At 38.6% G+C, this 25,465-nt stretch overlaps 1 protein-coding gene across 1 annotated transcript in view; it reads left to right on the top strand.

Annotated features, from left to right (window-relative positions):
* The window catches only part of LOC124358980, a 46,140-nt gene extending 20,675 nt beyond the window's left edge, over positions 1 to 25,465 (top strand). Inside the window, exons 12-20 of the mRNA XM_046811276.1 lie at positions 843 to 1,011; positions 1,772 to 1,955; positions 2,686 to 2,814; positions 8,897 to 9,037; positions 11,071 to 11,195; positions 12,540 to 12,757; positions 17,499 to 17,687; positions 18,967 to 19,134; positions 25,331 to 25,465. Coding sequence (XP_046667232.1) covers positions 843 to 1,011; positions 1,772 to 1,955; positions 2,686 to 2,814; positions 8,897 to 9,037; positions 11,071 to 11,195; positions 12,540 to 12,757; positions 17,499 to 17,687; positions 18,967 to 19,134; positions 25,331 to 25,390 — 1,383 coding nt within the window. The 3' untranslated portion in view covers positions 25,391 to 25,465. The remainder of the gene's footprint in view (positions 1 to 842; positions 1,012 to 1,771; positions 1,956 to 2,685; positions 2,815 to 8,896; positions 9,038 to 11,070; positions 11,196 to 12,539; positions 12,758 to 17,498; positions 17,688 to 18,966; positions 19,135 to 25,330) is intronic.

The following is a 25,465-nucleotide window of genomic DNA, read 5'->3' as shown; positions in this document are numbered from 1 at the left end:
GCCACAATTTACAGTAGAACCTCTTATATCCGACCATGACAGGACTGAGCCATGGTCAATTTTTTTCTTTGTTCTGCACAATAGCAATGATTTGGTCGTCACTGAGATCTTCATTGGCTGTGACTTCCAAATATCACCTTCAACAAGCCACTCTTCTACATCTGTCCTGGAGATCGTGCTGAAACACTTGTAGATTTTGTAATGTTTCTGTATTGTCTGTCTCAACATCTGCTTCTGTCTAAGTTGGCTCATGATCAGTTTCAGGTTTCTTTTTGTTTCAATGATAACCAAATATTTTTCCAAGCCTTCTGAAAGGTATTTTGTTTAATTTCATCCCAAGCTGCAGCAACGATATAGATGGAATCTTTTATATTTAAACATTTCATTGCCTCCAAAAGGTTTCATCCTTCTGTTTTTCCACGAGAGAGACAACGTATTTTCTTCTGTATCTTCTCTTTAGCCACTCAATGACGCCTGATCCACAGGCTGTATTAAAGGTGTAACATGGAGCGGTAAAAATCAAGTCTGAACAGGCTCGCCAATGGAGCATGGTTGGATCACCAGACGGTCGGTCGGACATCGGGAGAAGTTGGATGTGGGAAGGTCGGATATGAGAGGTTCTACTGTACGTAATTTTAAAGGTAGCTTTTAGTGCCTAAAATTGAGTTATGTCACAATAGATTCCATTACAGTTCAACTGACGTGCCGTCAGATAAATAATATATACCTGGTGCATGATGCGCTAAGATAACTTGATCCACAATGAATTGATGATATTACTTAATTACTAAGTGTGGGCCTCTTGATAAGATGTTACCATACACTCACTGTATTGTGCCCAGCTGGTGCGAGTAGTGTGCTCTGTGTGTCGCCTGTTCGATGCGGTATCTACTCATATGAGGTCAGTGGAGGACGATGACAAGGCGGCCAGGACTCGCCGGCAGGAGTGGACCGACGTGTTCCTGCCAGGCACTCACGCTGCCATCACCTCGGCGTGGCTGAGCGTGGCCGGTACGTACCGTGACATGTGCTTGTGGGGCATTTTTCTGACTTTATAATTAAAGAGCATGGGCAGAGTACATTTAAAACCAAAATTCACATAGAACGCAGCAACAAAATGCAATATTTTTGTTTCACTAGATACTGTACAGTTCCAATAAAAAATCCAACCCAGCAAGGATCACTTCTTGCTGGTTTATATCTTCCAGTTGAACCTCAGTTTACAAATGAGAACAGTCACAAACAGGATGATGTATCTAAATGGATACATTGCTATGTAAAGAGTAAAATAAATTAATATTAGTAGTTAATAGATCTATGCAAATTATTTGTATTAAAATAATTTTTTTTCAGTTTTACTTGACTGTGTTTCACAAATAAACGAGAACAGTCAGGATGATGTATCTACATGGATACATTGCTATGTAAAGAGTAAAAAAATACAATAAAATAAATTAATATTATTAGTTAATAGATCTATGCAAATATTTGTATTAAAATAAATTATTTTTTTAGCTTTCACAATGAAAAATAATAATAATAATGCCCAAAATGGTGTATTTAAATTTCCACACAAATGGTTAGTAAATATCAATAACTGATTTGGGTGTCTTTTCGTGCAAAATAGTGGTTAAATGAATAAAAATTTAATTTATCCATCTCAGCAATACAGACATATTGTATTTTTGGAACAAGATAACTGTGTGGGTGAGTGGCAACATTGTCAGAAAAATTAAAATACGATTACAATGTGGAAACCTCTGTGTGCCAGGGATGTGCTGTGAGATGCCGTCCATGATGTTGATGGTCGAGGCACTCGGCTCTTCTGTCACCAGGTTTGTCGAGTATCCACACTTCGTTGATGGTTCCCCCCTCTCCTGTCTGAGCACCTGTTGTCGTCTGGTGCAGTCCTCGGAGTCCTCTACGCAGCTGGCCGCATACCACTTGCTCGTCAAGTCAGTACTTGTCATAGTAGGCAGCTAATATATTAGATCTGGGTACTATTTAAAAAAAAACAGCAAACTACACGTTCCGTAGTGAATTTTGGAAATCTTGTAAAATGTATTTGTTCAAATTGTTTTATAAACACAAATTTATAACGCTTGTAGCAAATAGTAAATTTGTATATACTTAATTTTCTGGATAATGAAGTGAAATACCTGGATATTTCTCTATGTTAATATATGTAACATTGATATTTATCCATGTTTATTATTGGTCAGGTAATTTAAAATTTGATTAAAGATTTTACAATACAAGACTGTGTAAAAGTATGCAGTCCATACATTAAATTCTTAAAATTTTTCTTTAAAAAGACTGGAAATTAAATTTAATGAGGTTTGTCTATTTATAAATCATCCTTGTAAAACTTAAGTCATGATTATATTCACTAAAGATTAATTTCGTCTATATTTCAAAACATTAATGGTGATAAACAGTTTTAAATATTTATGGAGTGCTATTTTATTTATCACAGAATAACTGTAATAAAAGTTTGAGCCCAAAATAGAAATTACGAACTTGTTGTGTTACAAGGCCTATGAAATTAACTGTAGTAGATTTGTACATGGCTAAGAGGTAAAATAAGTATAACTGAGTGTATATACTGTGGTACATATTACTATTTACGTTAACTATGTAATTATGAACATCGTATTCATTCAGGTAACATGTTGTTGTGTTTAGGTTAATCCCTGCTCTTATAGAGTTGGACACGAAGGAGTGTGAAAACAATGTCGCCCTCAGCTGTAAACACATAGACCAGACTCTTATCTTCACTCAAACTATCATTGATACTATTCTCTCTGGACTCAGGTATCAGATTTGGTGCTCAATATAAGTTAATAGTTCCTTGTGTTCTGTTTCTTACATAAAAATATTTGTTTGTTATTTTTCCACTCAAACATATTTTTTTTTTCTTTCTGGAATTTTTAAGCTCATAAGATGTAGTAAACATATTTTTAGTTTTCTTTCTATTACTTGATAAAAGGAAAGTCACAATTATCCAATAATTTTATTTTTTCACACAAGGCCTTTCGACATCAAAGATGCCATTTTTTTTTTTTTTCCTTTGGGATATTGGGGTGGATTCCTAGATCCTCACACGTCAACCTGAGCTTATTGGTGTGCCCCTTTGAATGTTAGAGGGGTAAGCCTATCTTTGTGCCCTTAATTAGGCTAAGAAGCTTTTCCCCGATACTAGCATCTGGTTCGTCGCCTGGTTTGTTTATCACCGAAAAGAGCCCTTCTCCATGCTCCCAGTCTCTCACAGTCCAGTATTATGTGTTTTGCAGTCTATTCAGACTTATTGCAGAGTCTACACTCCGAGTCCTCATTTCGTAAACCTAGAGTGTTTAGGTGTTTCCTGAAGTGGGCCGTGTCCAGTGATCAAGGCAATCACTTGCTTAACCCGATCCCCTCCCCAGCCCCATCAGCCATCTGGTGAATCCGGAGCTAGAATCGGCAAGCAGTCTTTTGCCGAGTGCTTGTCCTTGGTGACTCTGCCACCTGCAAGCGTGTGTCTTCCCTGGACCATTGTTTTTATACTTTGATAAGCGGCTGACTTGCTTATAACCACAACTCGGTTCTGGACCGGTGTATGGCATGCTTGCTTGCTCCGCTTTTGGCAAGCCTGTCGGCGCATTCGTTGCCACCTATGCCTGTGTGGCCCGGTACCCAACCAAGACGCACACAGTTGCGTGATCCAAGCTTGCAGAGAGTGTTAAAGCACTCCCACACAAGCTTGGATGAAATGCTGTTGGAGTCAAGAGCTTTAAGAGCTGCCTGACTGTCTGACATTATACAGATGTTCATTTCCTGGTACCTTCTGGTGAGGCCTAGGTTGGCACAGGCTAGGATACCATAGATTTCGGCTTGAAATATGGAGCAGTTCCGACCCAAACTGCCGCTAAGGGCAGTTCTAGGGGATTGACTAAACACTCCATATCCAGTTCTACCCTTAATAAGCGAGCCATCCGTGTACCAGACAAAGCTCTTTCTTATTGTTGGGATGTTATCTTGCGATTTCCACTCATCTCTGGAGTAGAAGTCAACAGAGAATGGCTTATTGAATACGAACTCCGTTCTCATTGTGTCGGAGACCATTTCGAGAATAGCGCTTGGGTTTACAGCTTCAGTGATGGCGCCATGGCTCGCGTTAGACGCGCCATTCCTCCACAAGCCAGCAACCATCAGCCGATAAGCTGACTTACGCGCTTCAGCTTTTATATGAACATCAAGAGGTAGAAGTCCTAAAGCCACCTCGAGGGGTCGCTGAGGGACTGCTCCTGAATGCTCCGGTTACAAAGAGATTGTGCCAAGCCTTTGTAAGCTTTCAAGCTTGGCTTTGGCAGTTACCTGATTCACCTTTGTCCACCAGACTAATGAACCATAAGTGATTTGAGGCCTTACAACTGCTTTGTAAAGCCATAGTGCTATATGGGGTTTTACGCCCCATGAGATTCCTGCAAGTCTCCTGGACGTCATGAGCGCCCACTTTGCTTTGTGCAGGATATTATTAAGATGATCATTCCACGTAAGCTTATGGTCTAGAGTCAGTCCTAAATATTTGACTGTCTTTGACCACTCCAGCTGAGTGGATGCGAGTTTCAGCCTAGAAAGAGACTCTAGGTTCTTTTTTCTAGTGAATGGTACAACTACTGTCTTAGAGGGATTTACTTTCAGTCCCTCTCCCTGACAACCAGTTTGTGTACATGTTGAAGGTTGGTATTCATGATATCAACAACAACATTTGTGTATTTTCCCTGTACCATAAGGACTATGTCGTCTGCATATCCTTGGACATAGATTCCGTTGTTAGTAAGGTCCTCAAGTAGACCATCTACTACTAGGTTCCACAGTAGAGGTGACAGGATGCCTCCTTGAGGACATCCCCTTGTGGGTGCGATGAAGGGGAGTGTCTGAGAGAACTCCCTTTCTCAGGTGCCTCTCCACCAGTCTTTCTAATGTTTTTCAGTAGAAACGAAGATAAACTGATGGGACGAAAAGATTTAGGGACAGAGTAGTCCGCTCTCCCTTTTTTAGGGATGAAGACCACCCTGTTGAGTACGCCAGACTTGTGGTATGTACCCATAGGCTAGGCTCCGCCCTGAATAGTTTCACATAGAAAGGGTAAGGAGATTCTCCGGCCCTTGTTGAAGCAGGGCCGGAAAGATTCCATCCCCTCCTGCAGATTTGAAAGGGGCAAATTTAGAAATTGCCCATTTGGCTTTAGAGAGAGTGACAATCCTTCTGGCAATGGCCCAGCTACCACGACAAGCTCTTGCCGTGAGCCTGCCTCGTGATTACCAGACGTTCCAGTGTCGTCATTCTCAAAGATACAATCAGGGAAGTGAGTCTCAAGGAGAAGTTTGAGGCTATCACTAGACCCGGAAGTGTGTTGACCTCCCTGGGACCTTAAAGATCCCAAGTGACCGGTTGGACTTGACTGAGGCTAGCAAGCGTTGCAGTCTAGCTGCCGCGCTTAACTCATTTACCTTCTGTGTAAACTGCCTCCAGGAACTTTGTTTTGCTTTTTTTAATTGCTAGGGCTGTATTCTGTTAGAGCTCTATGATAGGACTCCCAGATACGGCTCCTTTTTGCATTGATTGTACAGCTTCCTGACATTAGCCCTTTTGCGAGCGAGGTCTGCAGTCCACCCACTTACTATTGGTTCGAACTCTTCCCCCGTCGCAATGGGCAATTGTCATGGAAGCTATTGATTATAGCATTCTGCAGGTCAGAAGCTATCTGATCTATGTCTGTGAAGCATCGCACCCTTCCGCCTACCGATCCCCAACTGTGACTGAAGGTCAGACTTATATCCCAACCAGTCAGTCCTCCTGGATTACGATAGAGGACCTCTGCAGCCTCATCTTGCAAGTTAAAGAGGATATACCTGTGATCCGATAATGAGGCCTCTTCGCTTACGTGCCACTTATCAACCATTCCAAGTATTCCTTGTGTGCAGATTGTTATGTCAATAACTTCTTGTCTAATTCGTGTTGGCGAACGTAGGGCGGTTACCTTTATTACATATAAATAGGTCCCTACTTAGAAGAAATTGTAAAAGTGCCTCACCTCTAGGGTTAGTGTTGGTGCTGCCCCATCCAGCAGAGTGATGGGCGTTGGCGTCACAACCTAGAAGAAGTTGTTGACGTCTGGCTTGTGCTTCTTCCACCAGGAGCTCTAGGTCTCTTGATGGAGGGAGTTCCCTGGCATCATATGGCAAGTATACGGAGCCTACAATTGTGCTCTGCACTATACCTCCATTCTTCCAGGTTCAGTGTGCCCACAGTGAGATTCTCTGGAGCAGAATTCGTTGAGGGTTAGAAAATCCAAGCCTCTCCTCAACAGGATGCAGGTTCTGACATTCCTTAGAGAGGTACAGTAAATTAACTTACCTTTGGTTTCATTTAGGCCCGCCACTCTCCCTTGGTGAAGCCATGGTTCTTGAATCAGTGCCAGATCAAATCCCTCCTGGAGGAAGAACTGGCAGAAGGCTGCCGAGGCAGCCCTACTGTGCTGGAGGTTGATTTGTAGAACTCCTGGCATTGTCCTTGACTGTCGAGGAGACAATTGAGACCTGCCAGAGTCCTAAGTTGGCTCTACAGTTGGAAGCCTTCACAGCCTTGTAGCAGACCTCGTCCAGGAAGCAGACGAATCCGTAACCTTTCGGGTCTGGCTTGGATGGAAGGATTTTTCCACTCGTTTACATTCAGGTTGGGGTTCTGCTTATTGAACATCTCAAGTACCTTTTCAGGTGTCTTCTTCAGAAGCTTCGGGTGAGCTCTGAAAAACACCCTGGTGGACCTCAAGATGTCCTTACGCAGACCCACTCTCAGAGAGATATCCATCTCCCAGAGGTTTTATTCTTTGGATAACTTCTTCCAGCCAACGTTTGGTGTGTTCGTTGATGCAGGAAGCAATTAAAACACCTTCCTCTAGGTAGGTTGCCCGCAAACGATGGAACGGAAACCATCCTCCAGGGGTTGGATTTTCTTCCATAATTGCGTCCTCGATGGCTTCTCCTTGCTCTGCACTGAGCTTCGCTTCCGGGTAGCCTTCGAGGGCTATGGCCATTTTAATCGCTGCGACCTCTCTGTAGGTAGCCTTGGGTGTGCTACCAGAGGCCTCGGGATCGTGGGCTTCGGGCTTTTGGGTTTCCCTCCTAGCCTTCTTTGCGGGTCCCTCAGCGGAGGGCGGGGTGACCAAGGTGCCTCTGGGGCGTTTGGCCGACCCCACCCCCGCCTTGGTACCCGCAGTTGGGCCCGGAGTTGAGACCTCCTGCCGTTCGGGATTCTTTTTTTCTTCTTTCTTTTTCCCCCTCCTCCACTTGGAAGGGTCAAAAGCTTCACCCTTTTCAAGAAGTTTAGCCTTTAGTGCTTCTCTTCTTTGAGCAGTGGTGAGATTGGGCCTCTTCATTCTGAGTTGCCGAGTTGCTCTGTGGCATCATCCAGCGTACCTGTAGACATGGGAGTGCTTGGGCTGTTGAGGAGCTGATCTTCTATATCTTGAAGGGATTTTGCTACCTCAGCGCTTGTACTGCCTTCCTCAGATAAAGCCTTGCCATGTATGGGAGCTTCAGTGTGGCAATGGAACCTCCTGTGTTCCTAAGGCACTTTGTTGAGGAGAAGGTAGGGATGTTGGCATACACAACCTCTTGAGTTGTGTTGCCAGGTGGTGGTATGTGCGAGGTAGCTTCAGGAGCTACCTCAGCAGGAAGAGGTAGGTTAGAAACAGCTTCAGAGCTGTTTCAAGGGTTGGTTTGTTTTGTTTTTTGTTTTTATTTCTTTCCATGTTGTTCCCACGAGAAGCTAGGGAATGGGAGGTCCGCCCAGACAGAGCCCCGCATGCCTGGGTAAGCTGCTTTTAAACTGGAGGGTCGCCGGTGTCCCAGAGTCCGCATAGTATAGGACTGGTTTGCCACCAGCCATTCAGCCCTGGCCTACGCTGTTCCACCGTGGCTTGGCCCCTAGTGGGAGAAATGAAAGGGAAACTAGATCGAAGAGTTGAGGAACTTTACCTCAGATAGAAGAGAGTGAAGAAGAGAGATAGGCTGACACATAGAGAAGTGTACCAGCCATAGGCCTCCAGAACAAGAAGAGAAGGGATCTGAGCATTAGCTAGGTACCTCGGGGTCGCCACTACCCGTACGGCCTTGAAAGTAAGACCGCCCCTGAGGGAAGAAGAATGCCATCGTCAGATATGAATCAACAATTTGAAATAGTATAAATATTTTACAATTTAAAACAATTATCAGCTGAATAAAGCTTAATACAAGATTTGTTTAATTAAACGTAAAATGAAAGAAATATTAATATATTTATAAAAGTTTGGGCCAAAAAGAATTTAGTTACATTTTAAAGGGAGGGTGAACTTTGAATCGGTCCAAAATCATTGTTTAATATTTTATCTTTGATTTTTTATGTATAATGTTTCATAAGCGTCGAGTTCTTCTTGTTTATGAGGTCTTCTTCCAATAAGAAGGGACCCTCCTTCAATGAAATATTTAGGTTTTTTTAAATAAATTTCTAATATAATACTTTTTATAAATTATGGATGCATTTATGATGACCATTACAGTCAATATGATGGCTGGCTAACATTTTTGTTTTTATTTGCAAAATCCTCTTTCAAAACAAAACGGCTACCTCATAATGCTTATAATATTTCTATAAAGACTAATTTGACAGTCATATTTTTTTCAATACATACCTAACCTCACCTAAGTACCCTTTTTCATAGTCAGTCTTTTTTTTAACAAATAAATAATTCTAATATCTAATAATATGTTACGGGATCGAAGAGGTGGGCTGATGTTCTAAGAAATGTGACTAACAATTTCAGGATTAACGTTGACGTTTTGTACTAATGTTTAGTGTTTGTTTCTTACAGTTTTGGGGACACCTGCATTGTAGAACCGTTCACCGACAGCTACACTTATGTGCGTTGCTACTTACTGCTATGGTCCGCTCTACTAGAGATGTGTTACCAAGCCAGTGCCCAGCTTCGTGCGCTCTATACTACCTGGCTAAGGTGATGTGTTGTTTGTTGCGTTTTGTGAAGTACTACGTGACTTGGATGATAATCTGAGTTTCATTTATAGTTTTAAAATGAACCACGATAAAAGCATAAACGCATAAACTAAAATGAGCAAAACAAACAATTGATAAAACTGTAATGGAATTTTGAATCTTGCTTTTTTTAAGTTTCATATGGACTTCACCGATAAGTCATTTTGACTTGGTGGGGGCATGATTCTGTAAAATCATGTGTTAAAAATAAATAAATAAATAAAATAAATTATCTTTTTATTCGGGTTAATCAAGATTAAATGTAATCCGAGTTAAAAAATTATAGATTTACTGAAAATTAGTTTTAGAACCTATCGCTTTTCAATGTTACTGAGATGTAAGCAAATTTTAGTTTTAAGAATAGTACTTAGTACTTAGTATTAGTACTTAATTCTACAATCCATTTTTACTAGACGTCCTTCTATAAATACAAATTAAATTTTGTGTTTGATTCCAATAGCATTTACATACATTGAACTTTTCCACTTCCAGTATTATGATGCTGTTATTAATTTACAACACATTGAAAAAGTGTTAACCCTGCCTTTACAAAATGTTGAATATTTTACAAATTTTTTATCTTCTGACTCTACAAACTACTCGTGACTTATGTCCTGACTGGCGTGTCTTCTATCTTCTTAACAATTTATTATAAAACTTAAACCAATAACACATTTAAAGAGTTAAAAACACAACACAAAGGAACCAATAAATAATGACTTTAAACACATTAAATACAGTTCAACACGACAGAAGGTAATCAACTTACAATATAAAACAACCTCACCAGATATTTTATAAAGATTAATTGAAATTCTATTCAATTTTACTCAAGCTGATATCCTAAGTTATATTGCTGGACCGTTTGTTGGTTACCTGGTTACAAGGGGATCCCTGGGAATGAAAGAGCTGATGCCCTGGCCAACCGGGGCTCAGCGTCAATTATGACAGGTCCTACACCATTCTGCGGTATTCCAAGGTGTGAATCCTTTGAGGCTCTCTTGAAATGGGTTCGCGCTGAACATGAGAGAAGGTGGAGGTTGCGTCCGGGTATGAGAATGAGCAGAATGGTACTACAGTCACCTTCCTCCAGAGTGGCGTCGGACCTTGTCTCACTAAATAGATCAATGACTTCTCGGGTTGTAGGTCTGATCTTCGGTGGTTTGTGGAACTGCTGAAATCATAAACTGGTAGGACTCATGGTGTGCTTCTGGGGTGCGCAAAAGGCCCTTGTGGTTAAAGTGCATGGCAGTAGGCTGCCCCATAGAAGAAGTTGTTTTATAAATGCAAAAGTGAGTTTGTTTGTTACGCTTTCACGCATAAACTATTCAACTGATTGTACTGAAATTTTTCACGGACGTTCTTAGGATTCCTGGCTAACATACAGGTTTATTCTTATTTTGAAAATCTTAAAGACAATGCTCATTTTTACATAGTTTTTTGTGAAAAACCTGTCCAGGTTTGTGGAATTTTAAATAAACATGGGGCGGATACAAAAAGTACAACCTTATATATTTAAAATAAAATATATTTAAAATAGTAAATATTCATAAAATACACTCTTTTACATTAACATTTTGGCATTCATAAATTTGTGAGTGGACCCTTGAGTTGTTTTAATTGATTTTGTATTTCAAAACATTATTTCTGCATTGTTCTATATAGATTTTTTATAAACATTCCTTAAAATTATATTTGGAATAATAACAAAGGTAATCAAGCAAGCTAGGGCATAAATCAATATTGAGAATCTCCTTTTGTTGAAAAATATTTTCTCCTATTGGCTCAGTTGTTTTGTCACCAATACAGGGGTGGCTCTGCTCTACACTAGTGAAAATTAACCAATAATTGGCCAAAGCTGTTGGGACAGGCATACAAATTTCAAAACATAGTACCACTCACTTTTTTTTTAGATAGATCAATTTGGACCTATGATAATTTGAAATCCTATAGTAGATCTTTTGTTTGTAAAATCTAAGAAATGTTTTGTCACAGAGAGGGGTACTTGGAAGTGTTCATGAAGACAGTGTTCTGTCTGATGCCCGAGGCGGCTCTCCACGGAGACGTGGTCAATCAGCGACTCGTCCAGTATTTCTCCAAGCCTCCGCAGTTGGAAAAAGGTGAGGAATTGTGCATTAGATTTACATTGATTTAGTCAAAGTCAAAATTCTCATTATCTACTAATAGTACAATGCACATATGAATAGTGTCAAAATCTAATTAACCCTTAAACTGCCGCTTTTCTGGATTCGCGGCGACACCCGAGCATTGGGCTTAGTTACATACTGCATGACATGTTAAACACGTCATTTCAAGTTTAATAAATAGAGTAAACAATTAACAGTGTTTACAAACTTCTCAAATAATTACAACATGTTACCACTGTCACACAACTATCTACATATATGAATAAACAGCGGAAATCACCTTGTAAAATATTATAGTAATCATTCCTGAACTCGTGTACAATACAAAGCACGTTGTGTCCAAATAGTTCGAGTAATGTCCACAAGAGTGCACCACCAACTAGACATTTCTAACATAATAGAACACCAAGTAACACAAAATAACAGCTGATACAATAAACAGCTGATAACGTGTATACTCGGGCTTAGCGGTTGTTCACAAAACCAGAGTTGCACGATATATCTCGGGCGTGGCGGTTAAAAGGTTAAATACTATTTCTATATAGTCATTAGGAATAAAAAATATTCAACCAAGGGTAAATATTTCCATTAATAAAACTTTTTTAGTGAAACAAGTCTAAGGCCCTGTATTTAGTCCTAAAATGACCTTTGCTTTCCCTTACATATGTTTGTCCCTCATATCTGAGGCTTCTGCAAAAACCAACTAGATTATTTTGCTCCTTTTCTCTTTGTTTTTTTGAAGATCAGTGACATTTTTGGAAGCCATCGGGGACACATGTTTTCCTAAACGATCTGTAATGATTCCGTAGAAAACAGTATGGGAAATTTGGTGGAATTCATTTGAAACCATCGTCATTATGAAACATCTGTTATCTTCAATTTTTTTTCATCTTGAACATTGAAAACAATCTTGAAATTTTACACACATGCAAAAAAGTCACCTATTGTCAACTTTAGAACATTTGGAAATTTACAAAAGTACCAAAATTAATCCTAATAAACTATTAAATGACAAAGATTTTCTAACAAAAAATATTTGTTATTCGATAGACTGTTAAACAATAGTTAAACAATATAATTTGATCACATTTGAAATAAATACAAAACTTTAGCCACCAATGTAGTTAAAAACATATGACAATTTGGTTTCAATTATTTATTTACTTCCCTAAAAGTACCTGATGATGAATTTGTTGAGTTTGAAATGTATATTGTACAAATAAATTCTATAAAAAGTGTTAAAAGGTTTATTATTGTATATTTATATTTAAACATGATCTTTTTTACACTGAAGTATGCGGAATGTTTGTTGTTTAGGAGTGTGGGGAAGTGAGAGACTAGCTCAGCTGAGTTGCTGGGTGTACGGTGTCGTGCTGCGCCGTTTGCCAGCTGCCATGCGCCGGTGGTGGAACGAGGCTGATCACAAACCCTACACCCTGATGGAGCATGTTACAGCCACTTATGTCAGCCACGATCTCTGCGCAGAGGAAATGCGAGCCATTCAGTTGCACGAGAAGAAATTCGACAATGTAACGGTGAGCAGTGCATTTATACTCAGATTTTAATTTTTAAGGAAATTCTACCTTAGCTAATATAAACTTATAAACAACTTTATAAATCAAATAAAGACAGTATTTTGTCCAAATTAAAAAAATGTCATTGTAAACTTTATCTTTAGGGAAAAAGCTCAAGCTTACTATTCGTAAGACATTGGTGGAGGAACTGTCACTTTAATTTTATTATATAATTGAAATCCCACTAATATTATAAATGCGAAAGTTTGAATGTTTGGAGGTTTGTCCTCAAATCACGCTGAAACTGCTATACGGATTGTGCTGAAATTTGGAACAGGTATAGCTTTTGGTCTGAATTAACACTTAGAGTGCTTTTTACCACCCATAACACATTCATTTCACCAAATAAAGTCGAATTTAAATTGAAAAATTAGTTTGTTTACACTCGAATGTTATGATAAGAACGAAACGTATTTTGACAGCTGTTGACAGCTATAGTTCGACAAACTTTCTGAAACATCTGTTTACATTTGAATTTTATCAATAATAAGTAAACAGTGCTTGATCGGTAGTGTAATGCAGATAGTAAATAAAACATTAATATATAAATTTTACTCCAGATTGCGCCCGTGATGGACGAATTAAAATCGTCTAATGCATTAAATACTGTTATAAAACTAACCTTAATGAACAAAGTTATGAATGTTTTCACATAAGTTACTTTAAACTGGTGGGCTTCCTTGACATTATGATATTACATTTTAACAATGGCTTACGGAAAAACAGAGAAATGAATACTAACATACCTTAACGATTCATTCTTTTCCTGGCTACAGTCCAAAAAACAAGTGTAACGCAAAACTTTAATAACGATTATTTTGGAATGTTGCATAACCTTAATAAGGATTTCCCCTTTATACCGGAAGTACATAAGAAGTAGGTAGGACTTCCCCCTAGGTCGTAATAGGCTTTTCAGTCCTAGCAAACTCAACTATGTCAACACGATGTTGACCAAAGTAGATTTCCGAGAACTAGATAATCGAACTTATATAAAATTTGATCAAGGCAATATGGCAAGCTAAACTGTGAAATAGTAGGCAAGTGAATTTAAATGGTCTTAAGTAGGCACTAATTAACCGAAGTAGGCATCTCGGTCCTCCGTAAGTATATATATACAAGGTGTTTGAAAAGTCTGGGTACGGCTTAATATTTTACAAACCATAGCAGATAACATCTATAAACTTTGCACAGTGTCATATGGCTATGTAAATTATTTTTCCTTGCTATTACCATGACATGCCAACCATGGGGGGACGGCCCACAGAGGAAACATGGAAATCTTAAATTAAAGCATGGGTCGAGTGATACCTCATTTTAAAGAGCTCACTTAGTAGAGTTGAATGCCACAAACCGCATCTCAAAAGGTTTATCCAATCAGAAATGGCGGGTTGTTTTAGTTACACATTGTGAAGTACATTATGCGCTGCCATTTCTGACTGGATCGTCGTATTCTAATGCGGTAAGCGGCGTATCACTTTACTAACAGGTGTGTTTTCACTGACTTTTTTTAATTAGCAAATTATGTCATAAATTTATAACACAATAAATAAAACTAAAATGAATTCGTCGTCTTTATGTTTATGAATTAACATAGTTATACACACTAGCAATGCTATTTTATTCAATATGTGAAAATACATTAGAAAGTGACATCATTCATGAATGGAAACTTTTACAATAGTAAACATCCAAGTTCCTCTTAAATAAATTAGTTTAAACATTTAAAAATGTTAAAGTGGATAATATTAATACTTAGGTACCATTGTACTTTGTTGGTGAAATAGTTAACTTACCATTTAATTTGAATTAAATTTTTTTGTTATTTTTTATAAATACTAATCAGTGAAACCATTGGTTAGTAGAGTGAAACGCCGCCTACCGCATCAGAATACGACGATCCAGTCAGAAATGGCAGCGCATAATGTACTTCACAATGTGTACCTAAAACAACCCGCCATTTCTGATTGAATAAACCTTTTGAGATGCGGTTTGCGGAATTCAACTCTACTAAGTGAGCTCTTTAAAATGAGGTATCACTCGACCCATGCTTTAATTTAAGATTTCCATGTTTTCCTCTGTGGGCCGTCCCCCCATGGTTGGCATGTCATGGTAACAGCAAGGAAAAATAGTTTACAAGGCCATATGACACTGTGCAAAGTTTATAGATGTTATCTGCTATGGTTTAAAAAATATTAAGCCGTACCAAGACTTTTCAAACACTTTGTATATATATTTCTTCTTCGTCAGAACAACAAGGCAAACTCTACTATAGTACTGGAAATATCTTAGACCTGAAATATATGACAAGGACTGGAAATATACGCTTTTTGACCAAAGTAAGTTTCCGAGACCTGTGTGATCTGAGATTTGTGTTTTCTTGATCGGAATGACAAGGCAGATTCAGCTGTGGCGTTGTGTATATAAATAATTAGAACCAGAAATGCTCCTACACATGCCAAACATGATATAATAATTAAGTTAAACTCTGATACTATTTACCACGAACTTAAATAATATCTACCTGATGTATGCCTACTTACATTTTAAAATTTGTATAGGACTTCCATCATATTACATCATAATTGCTTTTACTAAGTAATATAAGGACTTTGGTTCTAAGATTACGTGCGAAGTCGCGGGTAACAGCTAGTAATACATTAATTTGCAAAAAACTTCAATATACAAAAGATAGTGAAAATACTTAGGCTAAGAAACTTTTGGAGGAAAGTGTTCCATAGAAATGTCACTTTTATTGTTACTTGATAATAAAAACCATACTAAATACCATACATATTGTAACAATGTAGGATAAAGACCACATAAAATTAAACAGAACAGAAACAATAAATGTTTATATAAAAGAGTACAGCAAAGAAAGTGAGAAATTATTAAATAAATATGGTAATTAGATGGTTTAACCCTTTAACCACCATGAGATCAGTCTCCAAGACAACAAGCTCCAAGTGTAGTTTTATGGTGAAATCCTTCAGTGCTTAGTATTTTCCTTGTTTTTAACGGGTTTTTATATACTTTTTTTAGTATATAAAAAACCATCTCCCTCAACAAGTTGGTGTCAGACTAATCAACAAGCTCCCTGAAAGTGTCAAACATTCCGCCAATCAACATCAATTCAAAACTCGTCTTAAACGCCTTTTGGTGTCCAAAGCGTTTTATTCTGTCGATGAATTCATGGTCAGCCGCTGGGATGTCTAAATTTAACTTGGATCTGAAGTCAGTTTGAATGTGTTTGAGTGAATGCATGAATTGTAAGTATGAATGTGTTTTGAACGTCTAAGCCTGTGGTTTATCTTACTTACTTCTGACTTTTGCAATACAATGTCCATTGTCAAAATGCAATAAAGAGATTGATTTGATTTGATTTAGCAAATAATTATTTACAAGACGTATAATATTTTAAATGGCAATCAGGGGTAGAAACTACAGGTGTATAATTCAATAATTCCCTTACTTACTCTACTATCTACAAATCAACATCAAGCGACACTCCATTCAATAAGAAGAAACAACATAGACCAATCCAAAATTACATACAATACGATTCTTGTGGTATCCAACAGACAGCAATAATGGTAATCCAAGTTCCAAAATAAATAACGTAATAACCAGCGTTATCATGAAAGCAAAACAAGGTAACACTGTCAATACAGGTCAGCAAAGAAGGTTGTGCACTAAAATAGTATTGTACCATATTGTGAGTCGTAAATCACGACTCTTGTCAGTTCAAAAATGGGTAAATTGCATCACTGATTTCAGAAATTTCTTGTCACGTAACATTACGTATTGTAGTAGATAAGTTCTACATTGAACAGGTGACTCGTCAATATAGTTTAAAATATACTTATCCTAAAGAATTATAAAAATAATTAATAATTCATTGATATTAATCACGCAAACAGTGATCCAGCTTTTAAATACATACATAAACACACATAAAACATTAAATTCTAACGGTACAGGTACAGGTTATAATTTTATTCATATTAAAATTAAATGAAGGTGGATGTAGCTATTCTAATCCTAAAATAAAATAATGTACAAAACTTAAAACACATTTAAAAATAATGAGTGATAAAATAAATACAGTGGAATTAATATATATTTTTTATTATTATTGTAGAGTAATTTATTCAATGAAGGTTACATCAATTAGAAAATCAATTTCCGAATAATATATAATATCCTTTCTCTATTAATAATTAAGATATTTTTTTAATGTTATAGGACTTTTCTAGAGGCAAAGAGGATAAAGATATTGGAATTTTATTATCAAATTTTTGTTCTTTGTAATAAGGAGACATTTCAGATAATTTAGTTCTATATATTTGCTATGTAAGTCTGTCTCTCTGTCTTGTATTGTAATCATGATCTTTTGTGGTGATATTATTACCTAAGTTTTTATGGATATACTGTACATTAAGACTTCATTTCATATATATAGTGATAGAACAATAAATTAATTTAGGTGTTTAAATATAGACCTACAGGATGATCTAAAATTTAATTTAGTTTTAATTGTGAATTTGCCAGTTTTAGGGTTTAATGAAAAAATGTACATTGAAGTAATTTATTTTCATGCCAGATACCATTACATATTTTTTTCCGTCTAATAGTGTGATATTCCATAAGATAATTTGTTCTCACCAGTTCATGATTCATGACTAACTGGTATGTGTGCTTACAGGTCCATGTGATCTCAAACAAGGAAGTGTGTGCAGTCTACACATTAGAGGAGTCTCGTATGGTGCTTATCATCGAGTTGGCCCACAATCATCCCCTCGGGCAGGTCAAGGTCAAGAGTGGACAACAGATGGTATCCAGCATCCAGACTAGGCAGTGGCTCATGCAGATCACCATCTTCCTTACTCACCAGGTACACCTTTAGAATAGTTCACTCTGGTTCACACATATCATAGCTATGATAGGAAGGGTTCATTCAATTTGAATGTTGAGTTTAGCTCCAGTTCACATTCCTTTTTATTGCAGTGTCTGGTATCTGACGCTGTCTCATACTTGACTCCTGGAATCTGGAGTCATGTTCGTCTGAAGAGATAAAAGAAAGTCGGCGACGAAGAAGCTCAAAACGATGCACTGTTTTATAGAAATCGTGTCAGAACATCGTAGTGTACTCAATTGTGCACCTTGTGAGACTACCGCTTAACCTATTCATAGGTGTCACTTATGTCAAAACGATGTAAATGCTTCGTTTTGAGCTTCCTCATCGTCGACATCTAAAATGAGGTGTCACTTGCTAGGGGTTTCTATTTAAAACTTGTACTTACCTCCATATTTTGGGGGGATTCAAACATTTTTATCTGTCAAAAAACTCTTCAGTTAGTTGTACACACAACACATCTTCCCAATATGTCAAAAACCTATTTGACAACGTATGCATAACAGTTCCAATCGCAGTCCACGAACGAACTAAACCGGCGAGTTTATTTGTCAGTAGCGCTAGTGTCTGGCAAAACAGGCAGTGGCATGGGTAGTGCGCCGCCATTTTGCAGCTTGGAGAACAACCGGGAGGCGGGGAAAACTATTACTGTGTTTTTCTATTGAGGGATTTATGCTCCAGCAGCTGCTGCACTCCACCGGCAAAACTGGGTACTACTTACTCCCAATAATAAACTCAATGTTTAAATGCGAGTATATTTGTCAACAGCGTTTTTAGCAAAGTAAAATTTGGCGGTTATATTTGACAACAGCGCGCGAAGGGTTAAAACTCATTATATTCAATTCCACTGTTTTCATACTGAGTTATACATCTTCTGCAACAATTTGCTTCTGTAAAGGGGTATTAAAATATACAACATTGCTTGAGAATATCTTGTTATTGTGCTAAAAATGAAAATTCTTAAAAAATTGTCATTGTGTTCATTTATATAAAATCATTACACTACTTTCTGCCTGCCTTAAATTCATTATAAGACATTAAAAACAAATGACATCAGAAACAGATCTTGAATTAGTAAGAATATTTTATTGTGCAGGTAAGATCATATAATTTTGCAAGTCAGAACATATCATTGTGCAAGTCAGATCACGTTACAAGAAAGTTTTATTGTTATTTTCAGTTGGGATAGGCAAGAAGTTAAAACTTCTGTTCAATAACATGTCCTATACTCTGACACAAATGATTTGTTTCTGTGTAGAATGGGTCCATCTGGGACGCTCTGGAACTATGGAAGCACAACCTGGACAAGAGGTTTGAGGGAGTGGAAGAGTGTTACATCTGTTTCGCAATCCTGCACAGTGTCAGCCACCAGCTGCCCAAGCTCACCTGTCAGACCTGTCGCAAGAAGTTCCACTCTCACTGTCTCGTGAGTATCTTAGTACTGTAAGACCTGTTGCAAGAAGTTCCACTCTCACTGTCTATGAGTATCTCAGTACTGTCAGACCTGTCGCAAGAAGTTCCACTCTCAGTGTCTCGTGAGTATCTCAGTACTGTCAGACCTGTTGCAAGAAGTTCCACTCTCACTGTCTCGTGAGTATCTCAGTATCGTCAGACCTGTCACAAGAAGTTCCACTCTCACTGTCTCGTGAGTATCTTAGTATAGTCAGACCTATTGCAAGAAGTTCCACTCTCACTGTCTTGTGAGTATCTCAGTATTGTCAGACCTGTTGCAAGAAGTTCCATTCTCACTGTCTCGTGAGTATCTCAGTACTGTCAGACCTGTTGCAAGAAGTTCCACTCTCACTGTCTCGTGAGTATCTTAGTACTGTAAGACCTGTTGCAAGAAGTTCCACTCTCACTGTCTATGAGTATCTCAGTACTGTCAGACCTGTCACAAAAAGTTCCACTCTCACTGTCTCGTGAGTATCTTAGTACTGTAAGACCTGTTGCAAGAAGTTCCACTCTCACTTCTCGTGAGTATCTTAGTACAGTCAGACCTATCGCAAGAAGTTCCACTCTCACTGTCTCGTGAGCATCTTAGTATAGTCAGACCTATTGCAAGAAGTTCCACTCTCACTGTCTTGTGAGTATCTCAGTATTGTCAGACCTGTTGCAAGAAGTTCCACTCTCACTGTCTTGTGAGTATCTCAGTATTGTCAGTCCTGTTGCAAGAAGTTCCATTCTCACTGTCTCGTGAGTATCTCAGTATTGTCAGACCTTTCGCAAGAGGTCCCATTCTCACTGTCTCGTGAGTATCTCAGTACTGTCAGACCTGTTGCAAGAAGTTCCACTCTCACTTCTCGTGAGTATCTTAGTACAGTCAGACCTATCGCAAGATGTTCCACTCTCACTGTCTCGTGAGTATCTTAGCATAATCAGACCTATTGCAAGAAGTTCCACTCTCACTGTCTTGTGAGTATCTCAGTATTGTCAGACCTGTTGCAAGAAGTTCCACTCTCACTGTCTTGTGAGTATCTCAGTATTGTCAGTCCTGTTGCAAGAAGTTCCATTCTCACTGTCTCGTGAGTATCTCAGTATTGTCAGACCTGTCGCAAGAGGTCCCATTCTCACTGTCTCGTGAGTATCTCAGTACTGTCAGACCTGTTGCAAGAAGTTCCACTCTCACTGTCTCGTGAGTATCTCAGTACTGTCAGACCTGTCACAAGAAGTTCCACTCTCACTGTCTCGTGAGTATCTTAGTACTGTAAGACCTGTTGCAAGAAGTTCCATTCTCACTGTCTATGAGTATCTCAGTATCGTCAGACCTGTCACAAGAAGTTCCACTCTCACTGTCTCGTGAGTATCTTAGTATAGTCAGACCTATTGCAAGAAGTTCCACTCTCACTGTCTTGTGAGTATCTCAGTATTGTCAGACCTGTTGCAAGAAGTTCCATTCTCACTGTCTCGTGAGTATCTCAGTACTGTCAGACCTGTTGCAAGAAGTTCCACTCTCACTGTCTCGTGAGTATCTTAGTACTGTAAGACCTGTTGCAAGAAGTTCCACTCTCACTGTCTATGAGTATCTCAGTACTGTCAGACCTGTTGCAAGAAGTTCCACTCTCACTGTCTCGTGAGTATCTCAGTACTGTCAGACCTGTCGCAAGAAGTTCCACTCTCACTGTCTCGTGAGTATCTTAGTACTGTCAGACCTGTTGCAAGAAGTTCCACTCTCACTGTCTCGTGAGTATCTTAGTATAGTCAGACCTATTGCAAGAAGTTCCACTCTCACTGTCTTGTGAGTATCTCAGTATTGTCAGACCTGTTGCAAGAAGTTCCACTCTCACTGTCTTGTGAGTATCTCAGTATTGTCAGACCTGTTGCAAGAAATTCCATTCTCACTGTCTCGTGAGTATCTCAGTATTGTCAGACCTGTCGCAAGAGGTCCCATTCTCACTGTCTCGTGAGTATCTCAGTACTGTCAGACCTGTTGCAAGAAGTTCCACTCTCACTGTCTCGTGAGTATCTCAGTATTGTCAGACCTGTTGCAAGAAGTTCCATTCTCACTGTCTCGTGAGTATCTCAGTACTGTCAGACCTGTTGCAAGAAGTTCCACTCTCACTGTCTTGTGAGTATCTCAGTATTGTCAGACCTGTTGCAAGAAGTTCCACTCTCACTGTCTTGTGAGTATCTCAGTATTGTCAGACCTGTTGCAAGAAGTTCCATTCTCACTGTCTCGTGAGTATCTCAGTATTGTCAGACCTGTCGCAAGAGGTCCCATTCTCACTGTCTCGTGAGTATCTCAGTACTGTCAGACCTGTTGCAAGAAGTTCCACTCTCACTGTCTCGTGAGTATCTCAGTATTGTCAGACCTGTTGCAAGAAGTTCCATTCTCACTGTCTCGTGAGTATCTCAGTACTGTCAGACCTGTTGCAAGAAGTTCCACTCTCACTGTCTCGTGAGTATCTCAGTATTGTCAGACCTGTTGCAAGAAGTTCCATTCTCACTGTCTCGTGAGTATCTCAGTATTGTCAGACCTGTCGCAAGAGGTCCCATTCTCACTGTCTCGTGAGTATCTCAGTACTGTCAGACCTGTTGCAAGAAGTTCCACTCTCACTGTCTCGTGAGTATCTCGGTATTGTCAGACCTGTTGCAAGAAGTTCCATTCTCACTGTCTCGTGAGTATCTCAGTACTGTCAGACCTGTTGCAAGAAGTTCCACTCTCACTGTCTCGTGAGTATCTCAGTATTGTCAGACCTGTTGCAAGAAGTTCCACTCTCACTGTCTCGTGAGTATCTTAGTATAGTCAGACCTATTGCATGAAGTTCCACTCTCACTGTCTTGTGAGTATCTCAATATTGTCAGACCTGTCACAAGAAATTCCACTCTCACTGTCTCGTGAGTATCTTAGTACTGTAAGACCTGTTGCAAGAAGTTCCATTCTCACTGTCTATGAGTATCTCAGTACTGTCAGACCTGTTGCAAGAAGTTCCAATCTCACTGTCTCGTGAGTATCTTAGTACTGTAAGACCTGTTGCAAAAAGTTCCACTCTCATTGTCTATGAGTATCTCAGTACTGTCAGACCTGTCGCAAGAAGTTCCACTCTCACTGTCTCGTGAGTATCTTAGTACTGTAAGACCTGTTGCAAGAAGTTCCACTCTCACTTCTCGTGAGTATCTTAGTACAGTCAGACCTATCGCAAGAAGTTCCACTCTCACTGTCTCGTGAGTATCTTAGTATAGTCAGACCTATTGCAAGAAGTTCCACTCTCACTGTCTTGTGAGTATCTCAGTATTGTCAGACCTGTTGCAAGAAGTTCCACTCTCACTGTCTTGTGAGTATCTCAGTATTGTCAGACCTGTTGCAAGAAGTTCCATTCTCACTGTCTCGTGAGTATCTCAGTATTGTCAGACCTGTCGCAAGAGGTCCCATTCTCACTGTCTCGTGAGTATCTCAGTACTGTCAGACCTGTTGCAAGAAGTTCCACTCTCACTGTCTCGTGAGTATCTCAGTATTGTCAGACCTGTTGCAAGAAGTTCCATTCTCACTGTCTCGTGAGTATCTCAGTACTGTCAGACCTGTTGCAAGAAGTTCCACTCTCACTGTCTCGTGAGTATCTCAGTATTGTCAGACCTGTTGCAAGAAGTTCCACTCTCACTGTCTCGTGAGTATCTTAGTATAGTCAGACCTATTGCATGAAGTTCCACTCTCACTGTCTTGTGAGTATCTCAATATTGTCAGACCTGTCACAAGAAATTCCACTCTCACTGTCTCGTGAGTATCTTAGTACTGTAAGACCTGTTGCAAGAAGTTCCATTCTCACTGTCTATGAGTATCTCAGTACTGTCAGACCTGTTGCAAGAAGTTCCAATCTCACTGTCTCGTGAGTATCTTAGTACTGTAAGACCTGTTGCAAAAAAGTTCCACTCTCATTGTCTATGAGTATCTCAGTACTGTCAGACCTGTCGCAAGAAGTTCCACTCTCACTGTCTCGTGAGTATCTTAGTACTGTAAGACCTGTTGCAAGAAGTTCCACTCTCACTTCTCGTGAGTATCTTAGTACAGTCAGACCTATCGCAAGAAGTTCCACTCTCACTGTCTCGTGAGTATCTTAGTATAGTCAGACCTATTGCAAGAAGTTCCACTCTCACTGTCTTGTGAGTATCTCAGTATTGTCAGACCTGTTGCAAGAAGTTCCACTCTCACTGTCTTGTGAGTATCTCAGTATTGTCAGACCTGTTGCAAGAAGTTCCATTCTCACTGTCTCGTGAGTATCTCAGTATTGTCAGACCTGTCGCAAGAGGTCCCATTCTCACTGTCTCGTGAGTATCTCAGTACTGTCAGACCTGTTGCAAGAAGTTCCACTCTCACTGTCTCGTGAGTATCTCAGTATTGTCAGACCTGTTGCAAGAAGTTCCATTCTCACTGTCTCGTGAGTATCTCAGTACTGTCAGACCTGTTGCAAGAAGTTCCACTCTCACTGTCTCGTGAGTATCTTAGTATAGTCAGACCTATTGCATGAAGTTCCACTCTCACTGTCTTGTGAGTATCTCAATATTGTCAGACCTGTTGCAAGAAGTTCCATTCTCACTGTCTCGTGAGTATCTCAGTACTGTCAGACCTGTTGCAAGAAGTTCCACTCTCACTGTCTCGTGAGTATCTCAGTATTGTCAGACCTGTCGCAAGTAGTTCCATTCTCACTGTCTCGTGAGTATCTTAGTACTGTTAGACCTGACGCAAGGAGTTCCATTCTCACTGTCTCGTATCTTAGTACTGTCATACCAGTTTTTTTTTTTATTTACTTTTGTGATGTTTCTGAAGAAGATATCTTTGATATCGAAAGGCCTCATAAAATAATAAAAGTGTTAAATATTGGTTTTATGTTTTAATGTAAGTAAGTTAAACTGTCATACCAGTTTCGCAAGTAGTTCCTTTTTCACTGTCTCTTGAGTATCTTAGTACTGTCAGACCTTTCACAACAAATTTCATATTTTCACCCTATTACTGTGTCTATCAGGAAATGAACTTTAACAACAGGTAGAGGAATTGTCATACAATTTTTATAAAATCCTCTTTTATTAATATATAAAGCTAATTTTGTAAGCAGCTTCAGCCTTTCAGCTTCAATTCTTTATGGAGCCTATGCATGTTTATACTTGTACAGGTTATAACTACTGGCAGTTTGTTCATTCGAATAGTAGATGTCTAAAGAGGACTCTGTTGTTTATAACCTTACAATCTATGATTAATTGTTTATGTACAATTATTCTTATAAATTATCAAAGGTTAAGATAGGAAACCAACATAACCTTATCTTGTTTGAGATAAGAGTCATATCACCAAACCAAACCACAGACCATTTCAAGTCAATCAATGGTTGAATAAAGTGTCTTACAAACTGTTTCAAGATGTTCACATTAAATGGGCATTTTTCTAAAAATAACTAATTGTTAGTATATTTCACTAAAATAGGTTGGGATAGCATAAATATTTAGTGGTAATTAATTGTGCTTTAAAATTGAGAGCCTTAAAAAATAAAAGTTGACCTTGTGACAAAATCTCAACATGGAGATATCAACTTATGGACACTAGAAGATAGGAGTCATATAGAACCAATTTGCTAAATGTTAATTTTTTAATTTTTTTGTGATTTACTTCCATTTGGAATTTAAATATTTGTCTCTTAGAATACACAAATTAAAATAATTTTCAAATAAAAAACCATGTAAAAGTACCGCACAATATGACTCAAAATTTACACATTACAGAGATAGCATGTGAGCAAATTGCAGCATGTACATTTTATGACACATGTAAATGACATATTTATTATACTTTAAAAGAAAATAGTTAATGTATTAGAAGTAAGTGTATCTATTCATAATTTTAAATCCTCGTCTCAGTAAATATTGCAGAACTGTTTGCAAGAAACTAAAACATTTTCATTATTTTGAAACCAAAATGTGTAAAAGACCATCAGATGCCAAAGTCACATAAAGAAATGTATGAGAGACAAGACGAGCTCTTGAGCTGTTAATAACGATAATAACAGAATTGTAATACATCCATACAGTGTGTGACAAGCTGTTGTTGATGTGGCCTCTTGTGTGTTAAATTAATAAAATGCATGATCTTTATACTTGACCAATGCTACTATTTAATTCTTGAATTTGTTTCTTTCCAGTACAAATGGTTTACAACAAGCAACAAATCAACCTGCCCTATTTGCAGAAACCTGTTTTGAATGTGCAGAAGTGTGGGGTTTATTTTGTAATATTTTGAAAATGTTTATAGTTTATTATTAAAATGTATATTGTTA

Source organism: Homalodisca vitripennis, chromosome 4, assembly GCF_021130785.1.
Source record: "Homalodisca vitripennis isolate AUS2020 chromosome 4, UT_GWSS_2.1, whole genome shotgun sequence".
In the NCBI taxonomy this organism is placed as follows: Eukaryota; Metazoa; Arthropoda; class Insecta; order Hemiptera; family Cicadellidae; genus Homalodisca; species Homalodisca vitripennis.
The sequence above is the reverse complement of the archived record's forward strand: the minus strand, read 5'-3'. Positions and strand labels throughout refer to the sequence as shown.